The 23,118-nt window shown below is 24.1% G+C and overlaps 3 protein-coding genes across 3 annotated transcripts; 1 reads left to right on the top strand and 2 right to left on the bottom strand.

The window, feature by feature from the left end:
* The first annotated feature begins 1,340 nt into the window (after positions 1 to 1,340).
* LOC128954157 (ATP-binding cassette sub-family C member 2-like) lies at positions 1,341 to 4,851 on the top strand. Its single transcript, XM_054299725.1, has 8 exons — positions 1,341 to 1,884; positions 1,965 to 2,251; positions 2,342 to 2,374; positions 2,478 to 2,896; positions 3,097 to 3,211; positions 3,317 to 3,351; positions 3,563 to 4,103; positions 4,160 to 4,851. The coding sequence occupies exons 1-8, from the start codon at positions 1,377 to 1,379 to the stop codon at positions 4,790 to 4,792; spliced, it is 2,571 nt and encodes an 856-aa protein (XP_054155700.1). The 5' UTR covers positions 1,341 to 1,376; the 3' UTR covers positions 4,793 to 4,851.
* Positions 4,852 to 5,144: 293 nt separating this feature from the next.
* On the bottom strand, positions 5,145 to 6,592 carry LOC128954156 (uncharacterized). The gene is made up of 3 exons (XM_054299724.1): positions 6,504 to 6,592; positions 5,655 to 6,223; positions 5,145 to 5,371 (listed from the first exon to the last, which is right to left on the bottom strand). Exons 1-3 carry the CDS (start codon positions 6,590 to 6,592, stop codon positions 5,145 to 5,147), a joined length of 885 nt encoding a protein of 294 aa, XP_054155699.1.
* A 6,796-nt stretch (positions 6,593 to 13,388) lies between these two features.
* Positions 13,389 to 15,155, bottom strand: LOC128954223 (uncharacterized). Its single transcript, XM_054299800.1, has 4 exons — positions 15,127 to 15,155; positions 14,811 to 14,916; positions 14,234 to 14,748; positions 13,389 to 13,689 (listed from the first exon to the last, which is right to left on the bottom strand). Exons 2-4 carry the CDS (start codon positions 14,912 to 14,914, stop codon positions 13,460 to 13,462), a joined length of 849 nt encoding a protein of 282 aa, XP_054155775.1. The 5' UTR covers positions 14,915 to 14,916; positions 15,127 to 15,155; the 3' UTR covers positions 13,389 to 13,459.
* Positions 15,156 to 23,118: the final 7,963 nt, after the last annotated feature.

The following is a 23,118-nucleotide window of genomic DNA, read 5'->3' as shown; positions in this document are numbered from 1 at the left end:
TCACTGGTGTTGAGTAACGGTGCCAAACGTCTGACCAGTTATGGCGACATAACTAACCTAATGGCTGTCGACTGTCAACGGGTTAATGGTTTAGTAGTATTTAAAAAATATTACAAAACTTTTTTTTTGTTATTAAATTTTATTCAAATATATAGATAATGCCCAATGGTTGGCATACATAGTGGTATTACCCCTACAAATAATACTGACCACTGGCTTATTGTTTACTGAGTTTAATTATACAGCATTTTCCTGTTTAGCGGTTGTGGTCATACTATTTTGGTTACAGTTTTTAATTATGAAAATCGGTATTAAAATCGATAGAAAACAATTAAAATATGCCGACAATAGACTTAATTTTATTAAAGAAATACTAAATGGCATCAAAATAATTAAAGTATAATTAATTAATTACTTATTTATTTGTTATTCTTATTAATTATTATTATTATTACTAATTAATTATTATTATTACTAATTATTATTATTACTAATTATTATTATTATTACTAATTATTATTATTACTAATTATTATTATTACTAATTATTATTATTACTAATTATTATTACTACTAATTATTAATATACTAATTATTATTATTATTACTAATTATTATTTCTACTAATTATTAATATACTAATTATTATTATTACTAATTATTTTTACTACTAATTATTAATATACTAATTATTATTATTATTATTATTAATGATTATTATTATTATAATTATTAATTAATTATTGTTTATTTTAATTTAGTTATATGCGTGGGAACAACCGTTTATGAATATTATAACCAAATTACGTGATCAGGAGTTACTTAAAGTCAAACATTTATATTATGTTTATTCCTTATTGTATATAATATCAAACATGTGTCCATTGATATGTCATTTAGTTATATTTAGTCTATATTTGGGACTGAAATTTGCTGAACAATTAACGGCTGAAAAAATATTTTTTTCCATATCATTGATGTCAGTGTTTAAGGAAATCCTATCAAAGTTAGCCTATGTTTACAGTACTGCTGGTATGGTATGTATGATTGATATTATTAGTATTTATAATTTTTTTAGGTAATTAAAAAATATATAATTCATATAAAGTATTATGAACTTACAGTTTTATTTTTTAACACATGTTTAATAACTATTTTTTAAAAAATATAAACAACAAAATAAAGCAATAATTTTATTTTTTTAGTTAATACTTTTGAAGTATATTTTATAAATAAAAATAATTATTTATTATTATTTTTTTTTAATACATTAGATGTACGTATCATTCAATCGTTTCAATGATTTTCTTAATTTAGATGAACATAACAACTATGTGACCAATAATACTATTAATGATAGCAATGATAATAATAATATGATTGATATAAATGGGGCAACACTTTCGTGGGACACACTTAATGATCAAAAAATTAGTAATAATATTAATAATGTAAAGGAATATACATTAAATCAAATTGATTTGCATATCCGTGAGGGTATGTTTGTGGCCATAGTTGGCGATGTCGGCTCAGGTAAAAGTTCACTGTTGTCTGCTATTATCGGGGATATGGAGCTCATTGAGGGTACAGTTAATGTCAGACCGGGTGTTCATATGGCATACGTTCCACAACAGGCATGGATACAGAATGCAACCATCAAACAGAATATTATGTTTGGAAAGCCGTTCGATGAGGAACTGTATGACCGGGTAATAGATAGCTGTGCTCTCAGACCAGATATACGACAACTGGCCGGCGGAGACCAGACAGAGATCGGCGAGAAAGGCGTTAATCTGAGTGGCGGTCAAAAACAAAGAGTCAGTTTAGGCCGAGCCGTCTATACCGGTGCCGATCTATATCTACTCGACGATCCACTTTCTGCAGGCATTGTTTTTATATATTAATTGATTTTTATTATTAATTTTTTATTTTAATTAATAAAATTTTATTTTTTTTAAATATAGTGGACAGTCATGTGGGCAAACATTTGATGACCGAAATATTGGACTCAAAAACGGGTTGTTTGGGTTCAAAAACCCGATTGTTGGTCACAAATCAATTGTTTATGTTAGCCGATTGCGATCTAATAGTTGTCCTGAAAGCGGGTAAAATAGTATCGACCGGTACTTACGGACAACTATTACTCGATAGTAATTATTTTCAACAATTAATTAAACAGTATTTCAGTAAACGAGTCGATGATGATTACAATAGTTACCATAAATGGACAGATAGTTTGAATCAAATAGTTGTTATTAATAAAAATATTATCTCCAATAATAATAATAATAATAATTTTGATAATGATAATAATAATAATCATGCACAATTAATTGATAAGGAGGGTGCCCAAATTGGACTAATAACTATTAAGGTATATATATATATATATATATATATATAAATTATTATTATAATTAATTATTAGTAAAATTATTATTATCTAATTTTTTTATTTATTTTAAAATTTTTTTTAGACATTTATCAAATATATTCGTCTAATTAACATAAAGTTACTATTGATTTGTCTAACGGTTCTAATGTTATCGATTGCTATCAACTATGGTATCAATTTTTGGTTGGCCTACTGGTCCAAACAGTTGGCTGCCAATAATACTAATGGTGATGGTAGTGATATTGGGGACAGTAGGGGTCCAGTTTTTTATATGCTAATATTTGCCGCAATGATTGTCGGACAGTTATTGTTGCAAACAGTTTACAGATTTATCTATGCCCTTACTATTATAAGCACCTGTATCCGATTGCATCGTAAACTATTAGATCGTATAATGCATGCGCCCATGGAGTTTTTCGATACGACACCCGTAGGTCGACTATTGAATCGTTTCAACAAGGACATGTATCTGATTGATTTGGGTTTGCCAGTTATGTTTAGGTAATTGGGGGGGGGGGGGGGGGTGGGAGGAGATAACGGTAGTATTAACTATGCTAATTATAATCATATATTATTATTATATATATATATATATCATATATATATACTGTATATATATACTGTATATATATATATATTAAAATATAAATATAAAATAACAATTTTTTAAATTTTTTTTCCCAACTATTTTATCAATTAAGGCAAACATTAGACTATTGTCTACAACTCATTGGTATTGTTGTGTCGATTTCAATATTGACGCCAATGTTTTTGATACCATTTGCAGTGACTGTTATTGTATACTATTTTCTACAGGTATTTAAATATATATATATATATACAGTATATATTGATATTTTTAATTAATTATAATTAATTATTTTTTTGTAAAAAAAATTTTACATCCAAAAACTAATCTAGAACATTTATATTAAAGCATCGTGTCAATTAAGACGGTAGGGAATTAAAAATATTATTAATTTTTAATAAAATTAAAATAAAATTAAAATAATTAATTATATTATTAAATATTATATAGTATCTATATAATATATAAAATAATAATACTAATAATACTAATAATATTAAAAATAACTAAAATTTACAAAACATGCAAAAATTCAAAATAAATATATCAATTGTATTAATATTATATATCTATTATAGTTTAGAGTCTATCAGTCGATCGCCAATTAATTCACATTTAGAGGAAACACTTAACGGCTTATCCAGTATTAGGGCCTATGATTGTATGGATAGGTTTATACGGGAATCGGATAATAGGATTGATAACAACACACAATGTCTCTATCCGTATATTATGGCCAACAGTTGGCTATTGGTTAGACTACAAGTGCTAACCAATATACTTGTACTGTTTGCTGCACTGTTTGGTGTCATACGTAAAGATAGTCTAAACGGTTCGGACATTGGACTCAGTCTATCAAATGCTATTACTCTGACCGGTATTTTGGAGTATTTTATCAATTCATTTGCACAAATGCAGGCAAATCTGGTATCGTTTGAACGGATAGACGAATACTGCGGTCTGAATACAGAAGCCGACTGGCAATTATCGGGTCAACAATTATCGGATAAATGGCCAGAAAATGGATGCATTAGATTTGATGGATACGGTACCCGATATCGACAGGGATTGGATTTAGTTATCAAAGGCATCGATATTTCTATAAAATCTGGAGAAATGGTAAATATATGATAATGTATTTTATTCAATGATTTATATTATTATTATTATCATAGATAGGTATTGTTGGCCGAACCGGTGCGGGAAAGTCATCGCTAACATTGGCATTGTTTCGGCTCATTGAGCCAGCAATGGGTCGTATAGTTATCGATGACATAGATATCAGTCAATTAGGTCTACACGATTTGCGATCGCGGCTGACAATTATACCACAAGAACCGGTACTGTTTTCGGGAACTATTCGTTCAAATTTGGATCCGTTTGACAAGTTTTCCGACGACGATCTCTGGTCAGTGTTAGAACAGTCGCATCTCAAAGAGTTTGTACTGTCGACTGATGCCGGTCTCGACCATCCGGTGACCGAATCGGGTGATAACATGAGTGTCGGTCAGCGACAACTTGTATGTCTGGCTCGGGCTCTACTCCGACACACGTCTATCCTTATCCTCGATGAGGCCACGGCTGCCGTCGATGTGGAAACCGATTCACTCATTCAACAAACTATTAGACAATCATTTAAGTCGTGTACTGTCCTAACGATTGCCCACCGAATCAATACAATCCTTGATTACGATCGGGTGTTAGTCCTAAGCGACGGACGGATAGCCGAGTTTGACTCACCCGACCAACTGCTTGACGACAGGACAACCATTTTCTATTCACTGGCCAAAGATGCCGGTGTTATATAATTTAATAATTTTTAAAAAATATCTTTGGGATTACTATAGGTTAGGTGTCATAATATATACAGAGGTTATCCTATATACCATAATAATAGCTAAAAACATTTATTTATTTATTAAATTAAGTTTATTTAAAAAAAAACTTACAAATTTTTGAATTAAACAAAATAAATATATAATAATAATCATAATCATTATAATAAAAATAATTAGAAATCATAACTAAATTTAATATATATATATATATATCTATAACATATCAAATACATATCTATTATACTTACTATTTTTTTGGTGGATATTTCCTAAAAAAAAATTTTACTAAAATTTTTTTTAACCATTTTTATAATTAATTAATTTATTGTTTAATAGCCATCAATTGCAATACTATACGATGACAGTTGACTTTCGTAACGGTAGTGTCGGCTAAAAACTGTTGCCAAGCACTGGGATTAGGTTCGGTAGCCGTCGGGTTAGTGGTGGCATCGAATACTGTGTCCCATAAGTGGTCATTGAGTTCCGAATCAAAGTCCGATTGGTTAGTAAATTGTGACCGAAAACTGTTGACCATAACAGGCATAAAACCTATGAGTAAATTATGATATATTAATATATATAGTGAAAAAAAATTAAACCAATTTTAACAATTTAAATAAAAAAAAATCAATTTTTCTAAATAATAATAATACTAATAATAATACTAATTATAATACTAATTATAATACTAATTATAATACTAATAATAATACTAATAATAATACTAATTATATTACTAATTATATTACTAATTATATTACTAATTAAATTACTAATAATAATACTAATAATAATACTAATAATATTTTTTTTATTATCATTAAAAATAAACCTATAATTGTTTTCCTATCCATTGGCCAAACGGTATCCAATGTTTTGAATTGTTTAATTGAAAACAAATATTGATTATCACTTGATGTTGATATTGTTAGACATTGTTTCCAATTAGCAATTTGTTCAGCAATTGTTTGATACCGTTGTTGTCTACGATTTGTCGGACCATTAATTAATAGCTTTTTGTTTAGATCGTTATATAAAAATATATTAGCAAAGACTGTACCGCCAGTGGACAGTAGTCTACTGAATGTTTGCATCAATTGTTGCTTATCCGGTATATATTGTAGGGCATAGTTGGAAAAAATCAGATCAACTTTGGACTCCAATTGTCTGATCTGTGGACACATTGCCGGCCAATCGACACTCATATCTTGTACAACATATTCAATGATATGGTTGTTGGGGTTGTCCTTACCATCAATTGTATTGTTATGTTTGCGGGCATAGCTTATCATATCGGGTACGCAATCGATACCTATGAGCTGGTTATGCGTTAGCTGATTGGCCAACAATTTGGTTAGACTACCGTCACCGCAACCAATGTCAACAATTACATCATAGGATCTGTAAAAATAAAATAAATAGTTTTTTTTTAAATTTGCAATTATACTGTATATAAATATATTAATTATAATAAATAAATAATTTTTAATTAAAATATTTTTTTTTAAAAAACAATTTCTATATAAATATATATATATTTAATATTTTAATATTTATATAGAGAATATATAATGTACTTATTATTATAATTGTTAAATTAAAATATTTTTTTTTTAAAAATATTTCTATTTAAATATATATATTTAATATATATATATATATATATAATTTATATACAAACCTGTTTATTAATTGATTAATTGAATCGTTGCTAATATTATGTGTAACTGGACTTATCAATGAATAATTTAATGGAGTTATTTGATTCATTTTATTTTTAAAAATAAATCTAAAAAATTACTTAATAAATTACTAAATTTTTAATAATATATATATATAGCAATTTACTGATTAAAAAATGTATAGTTGTATGTTTGAAGTACTGTACTAATACTAACTATAATTATTTATAAGTTTTAATATATATATATATATAAAGATAAGTGCAAAAAGAATGATAATTTTTTAATTGTGTTTAAAATTAATAGTTATTGATTTAATAAAGTAATTGTTTATTGCACATCAAATTATTAACATATATATAATCACAAAATAATAAAAATTTATAATTGATTTTTGTCCAATTGTCCGAAATACACTTTTCTAATCGGGTATCTATATTGAGAATACATAGAAAACATATGAGTGTTTAATCGGGACTATGAATTCCCGATTATAAAAGTGTATTGCGGCCCAAGTGGACAATATTTAATTACTAATTTTGGTTATTTTGTGACTTAATATATTACTAAATTCATTTGCAATCATATTCAATTTATTAAATCAATAAGTATTAATTTTAAACACAATTAACTGATTCTCATTCTTTATGCACTTATCTTTATATATATATATATATATATATATATTAAAAATAAGAAAACAAACTTATTTTATAATTATAATTTTTTTTTCTAAAAAAAAATAATGAAACTCATTATTTTAAATAAATATTTGTAATTAATAAAAATTTTCCTAACCGTCAATTAGTTATAATTAAAATTTTTATTTTGAAAAACAAAAAATTATTACAAAAGTTTTACAATATCTACTATTTTTTGATAATCATATTTACGTCATAATTAAAATATTATTTAATGTTTATATATAGTCATATAATATTAAGAATAATAATATTAATAATAATATTAATACTAATATTAATAATAGTACTAATAATAATACTAATAATAATACTAATAATAATACTAATAATAATACTAATAATAATACTAATAATAATACTAATAATAATACTAATAATAATACTAATAATAATACTAATAATAATACTAATAATAATACTAATAATAATACTAATAATAATACTAATAATAATACTAATAATAATACTAATAATAATACTAATAATAATACTAATAATAATACTAATAATAATACTAATAATAATACTAATAATAATACTAATAATAATACTAATAATAATACTAATAATAATACTAATAATAATACTAATAATAATACTAATAATAATACTAATAATAATACTAATAATAATACTAATAATAATACTAATAATAATACTAATAATAATACTAATAATAATACTAATAATAATACTAATAATAATACTAATAATAATACTAATAATAATACTAATAATAATACTAATAATAATACTAATAATAATACTAATAATAATACTAATAATAATACTAATAATAATACTAATAATAATACTAATAATAATACTAATAATAATTCTAATAATAATACTAATAATACTAATAATACTAATAATACTAATAATACTAATACTAATAATAATACTAATAATAATACTAATAATAATAATAATACTAATAATTAATAATTAAAATTTACAAAACATACAAATATTAAAAATATATAAAAATTGTATTAATATTATATATCTATTATAGGTTTAGTCTATAAGTCGATCGCCAATTAATTCACATTTAGAGGAAACCCTTAACGGCTTATCCAGTATTAGGGCCTATGATTGTTGGGATAGGTTTTAGACGTGAATCGGATACACCGTATCAATACAATCCTTGATTACGATCGGGTGTTAGTCCTAAGCGACGGACGGGTAGCCGAGTTTGACTCATCCGACCAACTGTTTGACGACAGGACAACCATTTTCTATTCACTGGCCAAAGATGCCGGTGTTATATAATTTAATAATTTTTAAAAAAAAATACTTTTGGTATGACTATAGGTTAGGTGTCATAATATATACAGATTTTGTCATAAGTGGTTGTCCTATAAACCAATCGTTTTTTTTTTGTTAAAATAGTTAAAAACATTTTTTTCTTATAAAAAAAATTTGAATATTTTATATTAAAAAAAATGTTTGTGTTTAACTACTGTTTATTTATTTATTAAATTAAATTTATTTAAAAAACTCAACAAATTCTTGAATTAAACAAAATAAATATAAAATAATTATAAATCATAACTAAATTTAATATATATATATATATATATATATATATATCTATAACATATCAAACATATCTATTAAAATACATTCTATTTTGATGGGAATTTCCTAAAAAAAAAATTTCCTAATTATTTTTATAACCATTTTTAATTAATTAATTAATTTATTGTTTAATAGCCATCAATTGCAATACTACTCGATGACAGTTGACTTTCGTAACGGTAGTGTCCGCTAAAAACTGTTGCCAAGCCCTGGGATTAGGTTCTGTAGCCGTCGGGTTAGTGGTGGCATCGAATACTGTGTCCCATAAGTGGTCATTGAGTTCCGAATCAAAGTCCGATTGGTTAGTAAATTGTGACCGAAAACTGTTGACCATAACTGGCATAAAACCTATGAGTAAATTATGATATATATATAGTAAAAATAATTAAACCAATTAATTAAAGTAATTAATAATAATAATAATACTAATACTAATAATAATACTAATAATAATTTTAATTATAATACTAATAATAATACTAATAATAATACTAATAATAATACTAATAATAATACTGATAATAATACTAATAATAATACTAATAATAATACTAATAATAATTTTAATTATAATACTAATAATAATACTAATAATAATACTAATAATAATACTAATAATAATACTAATAATAATACTAATAATAATACTAATAATAATACTAATAATAATTTTAATTATAATACTAATAATAATACTAATAATAATACTAATAATAATACTAATAATAATACTAATAATAATACTAATAATAATACTAATAATAATACTAATAATAATTTTAATTATAATACTAATAATAATACTAATAATAATACTAATAATAATACTAATAATAATACTAATAATAATACTAATAATAATACTAATAATAATACTAATAATAATACTAATAATAATACTAATAATAATACTAATAATAATACTAATAATAATACTAATAATAATACTAATAATAATTTTTTTTATTATCATTATAAATAAACCTATAATTGTTTTCCTATCCATTGGCCAAACGGTATCCAAAATTTTGAATTGTTTTATTGAAAACAACTGATTATCACTTGATGTTAGACATTGTTTCCAATTAGCAATTTGTTCAGCAATTGTTTGATACAGATGTCTATTAGATGGACCATTGATTAGCTTTTTGTTTAGATCGTTATACAAAAATATATTAGCAAAGACTGTACCGCCAGTGGACAGTAGTCTACTGAATGTTTGCATCAATTGTTGCTTATCCGGTATATATTGTAGGGCATAGTTTGAAAAAATCAGATCAACTTTGGACTCCAATTGTCTGATCTGTGGACACATTGCCGGCCAATCGACACTCATATCTTGTACAACATATTCAATGATATGGTTGTCGTTGTTGTTGTTGTTGTCGATGATGTTGTTGTTGATGTTGTCCTTACCATCAATTGTATTGTTATGCTGTCGGGCATAGCTTATCATATCGGGTACCACATCGATACCAATGATCTGGTTATGCTGTAACTGATTGGCCAACAATTTGGTTAGACTACCGTCACCGCAACCAATGTCAACAATTACATCATAGGATCTGTAAAAATAAAACCAATAGTTTTTTTAAATTGCAATTAAATTATATAAATATATATATATATATATATATTATGTATTTATTATTATAATTCTTAAATTGAGATAAAAATAAATTAATAAATAAAAATTTTAATTAAAATATTTATTAAAAAAAACAATTTCTATATAAATAATAGTAAATATATTTAATATTTTAAAATATATATATATACGCTGTACTTAATATTATAATTGTTAAATTAAAATATTTTTTAAAAACAATTTCTATATAAATATATATATTTAATATTTTAAAATATATATATTTAATATTTTAAAATATATATATTTAATATTTTAAAATATATATATTTAATATTTTAAAATATATATATTTAATATTTTAAAATATATATATTTAATATTTTAAAAAATATATATATTATATATATATATATATATATATATATAGTATATAGTATATACAAACCTGTTTATTAATTGATTAATTGAATCGTTGCTAATATTATGTGTAACTGGACTTATCAATGAATAATTTAATGGAGTTATTTGATTCATTTTATTTTTATTAAAAATAAAAAATAAAAAATTACTTAATAAATTACTAAATTTTTAATAATATATATATATTGTAATTTACTGATTAAAAAATATATAGTTATTAATGTTTGAAGTACTAATGAAATACTAACTATAATTATTTATTAGTTTTAATATATATACAGTATATATATTAAAAAATAAGAAAACAAACTTTTTTCTTAAAATAAAATTAAAAATGATAAAAATAATGATTTATAATACAAGTAATTTTTATATAAAAAATAAAAGATTAAATGTATGTAATCTTTTATTTTTGTTAAAAATATAAAAATCATTATATAATTACATTAATAGTGTATTTACTGTAAATTTATTATGTAGGTCTCGTAAATTTTTTTTTAAAAAGTGATTTTACAATATATATATATAAGTAAATTTAGGTCATAAAACTATTTTTGTTTTTTTTTGAAAAATAAAAATCACTAAAACACTTAATAATAATTAAAAAAAAAATAATCAAATGTATTTAGTTATGTATCAATTTAGATTAGATCTACTTTTTATTATATATAAAAAAAAATAACTATAATAATTACAAATCACTAAATTATAGATTTAAAAAATAAAAATCTAAATAGATATTTCTCAACAAAAAAAACTAATTTAAATAATAAATTAAAATATCAAATAAATCATAATAAATCATAATTGGCATGAATTCTGATAAAATAAAAAAAATATATATAAAATGTTTTTAAGTCTATATTATATACCGGTATATATATCAGGGTTGCGAAAGGGGGGTATGGAAGGGTAAGGCCATACTACTACCCTGAGATTTTTAGATTTTACCCACCCTCCTGCAATCAGGGTCAAAGGGTTAGGTGGCAAATTTTTTTTTTTAAATTCACACAAAAATATAAATTATAATTAGATATGTTTGATATATTATAGATATTAGTAAAATTTTTTTAGTTGATTAATTTAAATTTGGTTAATTATTTTATTTTATTGGAATTGTAATTTCAATTTAATCTTAAAATTAATTTACTAGTTTACAATTAAAATATTATTAAATAAAATTAAAAATCTCGTTTTATTAATTATTCAAATACTTAATTAAATAATTTATTTTGCTACAATGATTTTTTTAATAGTTAAAATAATGATAAAAAACACAAAAAGAAAAAAAATTAAGTCTTAATTATAAATTAATAATTTTTATTTATGAAAATCATCATTTTTTAAATAAAAAAAATGATATATATATTGTTGAGGAATATTTTACTTTTTTTATGGAATATATTGTTAAATTAATAGGGAATATATGGGAAATTTATAGAGAATCTAAATAGAATTAATGTTTTTTATTTATTGTGAATTTACAAATTTTTTTATAATAAAAAAATACTGTCATTTAAAAAAATCTATCTTGATATTGATTATATTTAAAATACACTGCTTAATAATGTATTCAAATATATATTTTTACCAAAACAACTTAACCTAACCTAACCTAACCTAACCTAACCTAACCTAACCTAACCTAACCTAACCTAACCTAACCTAACCTAACCTAACCTAACCTAACCTAACCTAACCTAACCTAACCTAACCTAACCTAACCTAACCTAACCTAACCTAACCTAACCTAACCTAACCTAACCTAACCTAACCTAACCTAACCTAACCTAACCTAACCTAACCTAACCTAACCTAACCTAACCTAACCTAACCTAACCTAACCTAACCTAACCTAACCTAACCTAACCTAACCTAACCTAACCTAACCTAACCTAACCTAACCTAACCTAACCTAACCTAACCTAACCTAACCTAACCTAACCTAACCTAACCTAACCTAACCTAACCTAACATTTTTTTTTAAATATAGTCTATATATTCTGAATTATTATTTTTATTATTATTACTGTATGTAGGTCATAACTTTTTTTGAAAAATAAAAATCACTAAATTACCAAAAAAATATCTAACAATCACTAAAACACTTTTTTAAAAAAACTAATAAAATGTATTTAGTTGTGTTTCATTATTTTGAGTCAATTTAGGTTAGATCTACTTTTTTATATAAAAAAACTATAATAATTACAAATCACTAAATTATAGATTTTAAAAAAAATCTAAATAAATATTTCTCAATACAAAAACTAATTTAAATAATGAATTTAATTGATCTAATTATTAAAAAATATATAATAATATTATTATATAGAATTAGAATAAATTAATTAATTGAAATTAAAAAAAATAACTATTTATTAATATGTAATGTTATTAGTTGTAAGTTTATTTATTAGTAAAAATATATTTTTAAAAATTAATTGAAAATTTATTTTTATTTTATTTCAATAATTTTACAGTAAAAATAAAAAAAAACATTTTATTAATAATAAAAAAAAATTCCACTAATTTTTTCTAAAAAACTAAATGTTTAAAGTTTTGATTAGTTATACCTTTAGTAGTCGTAATAATGATAATAATAACAATAATAATTAATATTATTATAATTAAAAATAATTATCAGAAAATAAAAATTTTAGTTTTGTTTAATAGCTGTAACTCTAAGCAATCGATGGTAACGATTGACTTCCGTAACGGTCGGATCGGCCAAAAACTGTTGCCACGCTCTGGGATTGGGCTCAGGGCTGTCGGGATTGACGTAGGCGTCAAACACTGTATCCGTTAAGTGATCGTTGAGTTCGGCATCAAATTGTTTGCGGTTTTTAAAAAATGACCGAAACTTTGATATCATAATTGGCATGAATTCTGAAAAATTAAAAAAAATAATTAAGTTTTTTTTAAGTACTGTATATATTATATATATCAAGGTTGCAATTGGAGGTAGTGGGGGTTAGGTCATTTTACCCCCCCCTATGATCGAGATTTTTAGGTTTTACCCCCCCTTTGGCCTAAAGTCAAAGGGTTAGGTGGAAAAAATTTATGTGAGAATTTATAGGGAATTTATTGGGAACTTATTGTTTATTTATTGTTTATTTATAGGGAATTTACTGATAATTTATTGGGAACTTATTGGTTATTTATTGGGAACTTATTGGTTATTTATTGGGAATTTATATGGAAATTATAGGGAATCTATAGGGAATCTATAGGGAATCTATAGGGAATCTATAGGGAATCTATAGGGAATTTATAGAGAAGTTATAGGGTATTTACCGGGAATATAATGGGAATTTCTTAATCGAAAACATTTCGCAACCCTAATATATATATATATATATATATATATATATATATATATATATATATATATATATATATATATATTAGCAATAATAGCATAAAAACAAACCAATCATTTTCTGTCTATCCGTCGGCCAACAGACATCAATCGTATCAAACTGTTTGACCAGTAAGTGATTATCCGATAGACTTTGACGCCAATCGTCTAATTGTTTTTCGCGGGTTTGATACCATGGTTTCGGTCCGTTGTTTACTAGTTTTTTGTTCAGATCGGGTAATATGAAAATGTTTGCATGAAATAGACCGCCGGTAGTCAACAAACGGTTAACAGTGTCCATAACTAGCCATTTGTCGGGCATATACTCTAAGACCATATTTGAATAAATCAGATCCACTTTCGACTCCAGTTGTCTGATCCGTTGACTACCGATTTCTGTCCACTTGACACTCATATCTTGCTCCACATATTCAATGGTGTCATCCGTATTATTACTGCGGGCATAGCTTATCATATCGGGTACGACATCGATACCGACAATCAGTTTATGCTGAGGTATATGTTTGGCCAATAGATTGGTCGAAACACCGCCACCACAGCCCACATCAACAATCAAATCATATGATCTGTAAATAAAAAAATAATTAATTTGTAATTAAATTAATATATATATATATAAATACTGTACTTATTATTATCATTGTTTTGAATATGATTTTTAATTGAATCTATAGTTGATAATTGAGCATGGCTATTTTTTGATGTATATAGATTAGGATCTATAATATCCATTGCTATTTTGTAATATATTTTATAATATATAATATATAATATATTATATAATATATTTTATAATATATAATATATAATATATTTTATAATATATAATATATAATATATTTTATAATATATAATATATAATATATTTTATAATATATAATATATAATATATTTTATAATATATAATATATTTTATAATATATAATATATATAAATATATATACTGTTTTTATTTTTATTAAACTAAATATTTAATATATTAGTTTTATTACTTATATATGTAATACTAAAACAATTGTCACCAAAAAAAAAATAAAATAAATATAATTTTCTTTATTATTGATTTTTAAAAGTTTTAGATTTCATTTATGACGTTAGCAAAACTGATTGATGATTAACTAAAAACTTAAATATTTTCTATAATCATAAACAATCTACGGTTAATGATTAGTAATAATTTTTTTAAAAAAAAATACTAATATTAAAACTTTATTAAAACTAGTATTAGTAATACAACAACAACAATGTTTTACTAAACAGTAGTAGATAAAGGTGCTGATTGACCTTGAACTTGACCTCTAAGCCACGCCCCCAAGGTCGTCAAGGTCATTCAAGTCATATGAGAATGACGTCACTTTGATAAGGTACTCACATAAATAATGTGACATTGGAATTAATGATGACGACATCCTAATGACCATCACGGTCATCACTTTCTAATTTTAAATTTAATATAGTACTAATAATACTTCTATTGCATAATTGATTAATAATTACAACTACTTCTACTACTACTACTACTAAATAGCTTATTTCATTAATAATAAAACTACTACTACATTTCTTTTATTTCATTAATAATTACTACTACTATTACTATTACTATATATACCATATTTCATTAGCAACAAATACTATTATAAAAACTACTAAACTTTTAATTACTTTTACTTATAATACATTGCTTACAATAAAGTAATAAAGTTATAAATTTTTGATACATTTTATATATTTACTTAAAATTATTATAAATTCTACTATTGTGTGTATATTTTATTAATAATAATTTAGATTCGTACTAAATTGCTTATAATTCATTTTTTATATATAAAAGAATTACTATTAATAATACCAAATGTATTTTACTAAAACTTATTTTAGACTAATATTTATTAATTTTATTATAATAATGTTTATATTTTATTAAAGATAACTTACAATTCTTATTCTTATTATATTATAATTATAATCATTTAATACTAATATTTTACATTTATTTAATAAATATTAATTATTCCATTGCAATACTTATATTTTAATAAATTTTTATTAAATATTACTACTACAGTCTCTATATTTTTCAATATACTACTAAAAATATTAAGATAATGTTTACATTTCAATAATAATTACTAATATAGTCTCTATTTAATTAAAGTTACTAATACATTTTTAAGTTATCTTATATTTTATTTATATTAATCTTTTAAATACTAATAAATTTTCTATATTTATTTTAAAAAATCAATAATATTAAGATAATCCTTATATTTTAATAAAAATTATTAGTACATTGTTAATTTATTAAATATTTCTAATATTTGACTTATATTAACTAATTACTGATATGCAATTACTGTTATGTTAATTATTATTATACTTTAAGAACTACTAATGATAATAGAATGATTATATTTTATTAATTATTAATTAATTAATACTATTACTTCAACTACATAGTTTAAATCTAACTAATAATTACTATAAATAATTATAAAATAAGTATATTTTTAAATATTTATTATTAATGCTATTATATTGATTATATTTTTATTAAAAATTACTTATACTTAATTAATTTTACTATTAAATTACTTGACTTATACAGTACTAATAGTAAATTACTTTATTTTTTAGATTATTAAACACAATTACTACATCTAAATAACATATATTTTACTTAAAATTATTATAAATAGTAATAACTTCATTATAAATAATCTACTTTTTAAATAATAATAAATAAATAGTTTATATTTGTTTACAAAAATGTAAACAAACCATAAAAATAGTTTGTTATTGTATCCAAAAATGTAAACAAACCATAAAAATAGTTTCTTATTGTATCCAAAAATGTAAACAAACCATAAAAATAGTTTGTTATTGTATTCAAAAATGTAAACAAACCATAAAAATAGTTTGTTATTGTATCCAAAAATGTAAACAAACCTTAAAAATAGTTTGTTATTGTATCCAAAAATGTAAAAAAACCTTAAAAATAGTTTGTTATTGTATTCAAAAATGTAAACAAACCATAAATATAGTTTGTTATTGTATTCAAAAACGTAAACAAACCTTAAAAATAGTTTGTTATTGTATTCAAAAATGTAAACAATCCATAAAAATAGTTTGCTTTTGTATTAAAAAATGTAAACAAACCATAAAAATAGTTTGTTATTGTATTAAAAAACGTAAACAAACTACCCTACTTTATAACTACTCGTAAACAAACTACCCTACTGTATAACTACTTGTAAACAAAACATATAAATAGTTTGTTATTGTATTCAAAAATGTAAACAAACCATAAAAATAGTTTGTTATTGTATTCAAAAATGTAAACAAACCTTAAAAATAGTTTGTTATTGTATTCAAAAATGTAAACAAACTACCCTACTTTATAACTACTCGTAAACAAACTACCCTACTGTATAACTACTTGTAAACAAAACATATAAATAGTTTATATTTGTTTACAAAAATGTAAACAAACCATAAAAATAGTTTGCTTTTGTATTAAAAAATGTAAACAAACCATAAAAATAGTTTGTTATTGTATTCAAAATCGTAAACAAACTACCCTACTTTATAACTACTCGTAAACAAACTACCCTACTGTATAACTACTTGTAAACAAAACATATAAATAGTTTGTTATTGTATTCAAAAATGTAAACAAACCATAAAAATAGTTTGTTATTGTATTCAAAAATGTAAACAAACCTTAAAAATAGTTTGTTATTGTATTCAAAAATGTAAACAAACCTTAAAAATAGTTTGTTATTGTATTCAAAAATGTAAACAAACCTTAAAAATAGTTTGTTATTGTATTCAAAAATGTAAACAAACCTTAAAAATAGTTTGTTATTGTATCCAAAAATGTAAACAAACCATAAAAATAGTTTATTATTGTATCCAAAAATGTAAACAAACCATAAATATAGTTTGTTATTGTATCCAAAAATGTAAACAAACCATAAAAATAGTTTATTATTGTATTCAAAAATGTAAACAAACCATAAATATAGTTTGTTATTGTATCCAAAAATGTAAACAAACCATAAAAATAGTTTATTATTGTATCCAAAAATGTAAACAAACCATAAATATAGTTTATTATTGTATCCAAAAATGTAAACAAACCCTAAAAATAGTTTGTTATTGTATCCAAAAATGTAAACAAACCTTAAAAATAGTTTGTTATTGTATCCAAAAATGTAAACAAACCATAAAAATAGTTTGTTATTGTATTCAAAAATGTAAATAAAAACGTTAATTAACTATAAAAAAATTCATTGGTTATAAAAATGTATAAAGTATTTTATAATATAAATAAAGAAATTTTAATTAATTTGATAATTTTATTTATAAACAATAGCCATAAGGAATAGTTTGGTATACATCATGTGATTGTACTATTATACGTTTATCGGATACTGCTTGATATTTTTTATTAAATACTGCTGTGTTAATGTTATGAAATTTATCGCATCTAAATTGTTGTTGTGGTACTTGACGACTATCATAAATACCTCTACTGTATTTATCAGCAATATCTACTACTGTATAATAATTAACAATATGTTTAGCTTTTTCTGTTATTGCTAAACCTTTAACTTTCAATTTGTTTATTTCATTACCATTTGGTAACACGACTTTGTAACCATAGTTTTTTGGACCGCACGATACAAACTCCTTGATGTACGCTTCACTTCCAAAGTCTTTTTCTATTTCATCTGTAAGTTGACCCAAAAAATTACCAACTGTTGGTACACTCCAGTTTTGTGACGCGTTGTGTTTGAAGATAACAGAGTCGGTGTCAAAATATAATACACGTCCGTCAGCTTCTGATTCAATTGAATGTAGTATACTATACAGATGTAGTCTAGCGTAAGCAGTTACCATGGCAGCCAATGCCACTGATGTGTTACCAGGCTTTGATAAGATGTCGTCAACTAACTTATAGTTAACTATAAGTTTTTCACTATTGGGATGTACTTCACCTATTTATCAAATAATATAATTATTAATATATTAAATAATAACTAATTATAATATAATACCTGTTATTTTATACTTTGCATCAGTTAGCAAACTATAATAGTCATTATAATTTGAACATATTTTAACTTGACCCTGATTAGATAATTGGGCCAATTTTCCCCATAAACTATTGAGCATTAACTTAGATATTGTGCGCAAACCAGAGTTTTTAACCATATTATTGACATCTAATTCAACGTCTATATTAAAATATATTTATTAATTAAATATATCAAATAAATAAACAACATTTACCTTCTATTTCTTTAAATTCGCTGACAAAAGTATTTTTTTGCTCTTCAGTTACGCAATTGTCTGGCCATCCCGATGCCTCAGTTTTAATTTTTAAAAAAGTTTTAATATATGGAGAAAAAATTTCACTTGATTTTTCTTCGTAATTTAATACTTCAATAATTAAGTTAATTTTGTAACCAAAGTTTAATGCACATTTAAGCTCTTCACTAAACCACGTGCCAACTAACATCCGTTCACAATCTGAATGTACACAATAATCATCTGATTTCGATTCTAAACAAGTCTTACATAATGGAAAATAAAGTTTTCCATTATATCTTACGGGAAGTATTGGAATATATAACTGTTTTGGCGGAATTACGCGGCACTTAATAAATCCAAAATAATTATCAATTGAAGTATTAATAAAATCGGTTAAAACTGACGGGTGTCCAATAGGAAATAACCGTTTCGATAAGACATACGGGTAAAGACTAGTGACGTCTAAATACATTATTTTTTCATTTTGATTATTACATTTATAATTAAAGTATAAATTGTTAGTCCGGCCACCAAAAAACGCTTCTCTAATGTTTATTGGCTTGTATTTTTTCAAAGACTTGTAAACTAATTGTCTATTATTGACAAAGTCTGATATATTTTGTGGTAGACTTTCGAGTAAATCTTTGAACTGATGTCCCCATATTTGGACAACATTATAGCCACATCGCTGATAATATGAGAGCTTAAATAAATAAATACAAATTAATTTCAAAATAATAATTATATAACTAATTAATTACCTTTTTTATTGTCTCGTCATAGACTTCATCATATGATTTACGTCCTACACCGCGAGAAGCGTTTCTAATTTCTCCGTTAAAGCAAACATGACACCCATGCCAATAACACCCCCAATATTCATACACAGTGTTGGTTTCGTGACAGAAACCATCAGCAAATTCATTACCTAATTTCACTTCTCGAGCAATTTTTTTATTGATTTCATATTCTTTTAAATCTAGCCATACATTTCCGGATATTGATTTATTTCGGCGATTACTGTATCCTTCAAGTGGCGTCACTCCAATTATATTTTCTTGTAATACTTGTGTTCTAAAGTATTCCAATCCAACACCAGCTAAAGTAAACTTTCGAGTAATTGGATCTAATCCGGTGATATCTTTAAATAATTTGCGGAACTCCATTAAAGCCATAGTTAATATTTTGACGTCATTTTGACAATATTTAACTATTTCATGTTTAAAGTCCCATTGTTGACCTGATTGTATGTACTCTTCGTGCCATTTTTGACATGAATCAGCATTTGATGGTGACATGTGATCAATACCAAAATACTTAATATCAGGTATTCTACCTATGTATTGTGTTGGTATAAATTCTTCAGTGGGTTCAGTATTAAATAAATGAGGAAAATATCCTTTTGTGACAACGCTTTCAAATCCAAATGATTTCGGTAGCGATGCTAATGGTTGTTGAAACAAACACAAAGAGTCAATAAACTCAATATTGTAGTAAACCATTTTCAATATTTTCATTCCAGTCATAATAAGTTCGGGTTGTTTTTTCTTGTAATTAGAGTTAATTAATTCTTGCAATAAAAAATGACTATCATAGCCTTTAGCATTGTGTGCGAAAACATAAACTTTTGCATTGTTGTGTGAGTCAGCTGTTTGTGATAAGGATATTAGATAATCAAAAAACGACTTAACGCAACTTTTGTTCTGAAAAACATGTTGACCTAAACCACATGTATTGCAATTATTTGTTGATTTTTGACGTGAATTTACATCCCAACAGTTATCGCAAACACATTCTGATAATAAATAATGAAATTATTTAAAGTATTTTATATATTTATTTATTAAAAATTACCTGAAATTAGTAACATTGGTTGGTGTTTACTTATGTTATCCGTTACCACAAGACTTGATTCGATATCATAACAAACTATAAATTTAATTTTGTCGTCTTCTTTCTTAAGTTTATCATGATTTAAAGGATTAATCATACAATTGTGTTGAGTCCATGAATTGTATTTGACACCACAATTGCGACACTTGAGATAGTTGCATTGATGTTTATTGATTTTGTCCACTTTATACCAAACATCGCAGTGTTGACATTGTTTTCTCTCAAGACATATATTGTTGTTTATATGTTTATCATAGCAAATATTTCCATTGAATGTTTTTTTACATACATCGCACTCGATTAACTGATCTATTGCTACTTTATCACATTTAACATTTGATCCACATAATGTACAATTTGTACATTTGTGATCAATTACATGATGTCTTGTATGACATTGATTGCAAACTTTTGTGTCATTTCTGTATGCATTAATGTTTTTAATAAAATTGTAATGACCAACTTTATTGAGTATAATATACTCAAGCCATATCTCATTGTCGGTGATTATATCTTCAGACTGATAAATAATGTTTTCATCATCAGAGGCATCAATAATCATAAGTTTATAAGGACCGATATTATTTAAATACTGTTGAATAACAGGAAAGTTATTAGCTTTTAGCGGTTGGCTGTAGTCTAAATTAGCGTTGAATTGACGATTTATTTTTACCACAAGATCTTGAGCTCCATTACGCTGTGGTAAATCTCCATAACTTTGACCAATTAATCTTTTCCACTCTTGATTGTTATGAAGTCTTGAAGTATTAAAACCCATTGCAAACCATTGAATACCCACATAAATAGCTCTATATCCGCAGCTATTATCTATATTGGTATTAATAAAAATTTAATAAAGTAATTATTATATAATAAAAATACATACCACTATTGTTAATTGAGACCACAGAGCGCTTTCTAATGCTTTTTGGATTGTTGTCTCTGGAGCTTTAGTTTTGCGTCCACTTCCCTTAAGCGTTTCCGTTACATATAAAGTAATATCAAAATTACCCATATAAAATGTTTGATTCGATTGAGCAATTTTGCTAATCAAACTCAGCGGTTCGTGTCGATCAAAGTTTTCAATTTTTCGGTTACCTTAAAATTAATGTTTTAATTAATATCAATTTTATTATAATTATTTAAATTACCGATAAATATTGGTTTGTTGAGGTCTTCATTTGACATAATTAATGTAAAGAAATCTTCACCAGAATGTTTTTGAAATATCGGTAAACAAACATCAGCAATGGCTTCCGAAAACTCTTCTTCAATATCGTTAAATCCATTCAAATCTCTTAAATTGTGGTTAAATTTAATTCGCTGAGTGTACTGTTTGCGCTTGAATTTGTCATAAGATTGGATTTGCGGTTGACGGTTAAATGAATATAGTAATTGACCTTGTGGTTCATTATTAGTCATCAGATCTTCTTCATCTTCATTTCGAGGGTCAGGAGCTCCGGAAATCATTGCTTCATTATCATCATGAGAGTGTTCACCGCCATATTGTGTATTGACTGATATATATATAATTATTAAAAATTTATAATTATAATTTAATAATTAATTACCTCTGGGATCCGGTTCAGCATCTGAATTTTGTGAAACATTATTCATATAAGTACCATTGCTGTCATCTAATCGAGGGTCAACACCGTTATTGCTAACAATGCTTTCATTTCCACCATTTTCTTTGTTATTGTTTTGAACATCAAAACCATCAT

Source organism: Oppia nitens, unplaced genomic scaffold (assembly GCF_028296485.1).
Source record: "Oppia nitens isolate AA-2021 unplaced genomic scaffold, nextdenovo-longstitch-racon4-pilon3 scaffold25_pilon_pilon_pilon, whole genome shotgun sequence".
Classification (NCBI taxonomy): Eukaryota; Metazoa; Arthropoda; class Arachnida; order Sarcoptiformes; family Oppiidae; genus Oppia; species Oppia nitens.
Note: the sequence above shows the minus strand (reverse complement) of the source record. Positions and strands in the feature narration are given on the sequence as shown.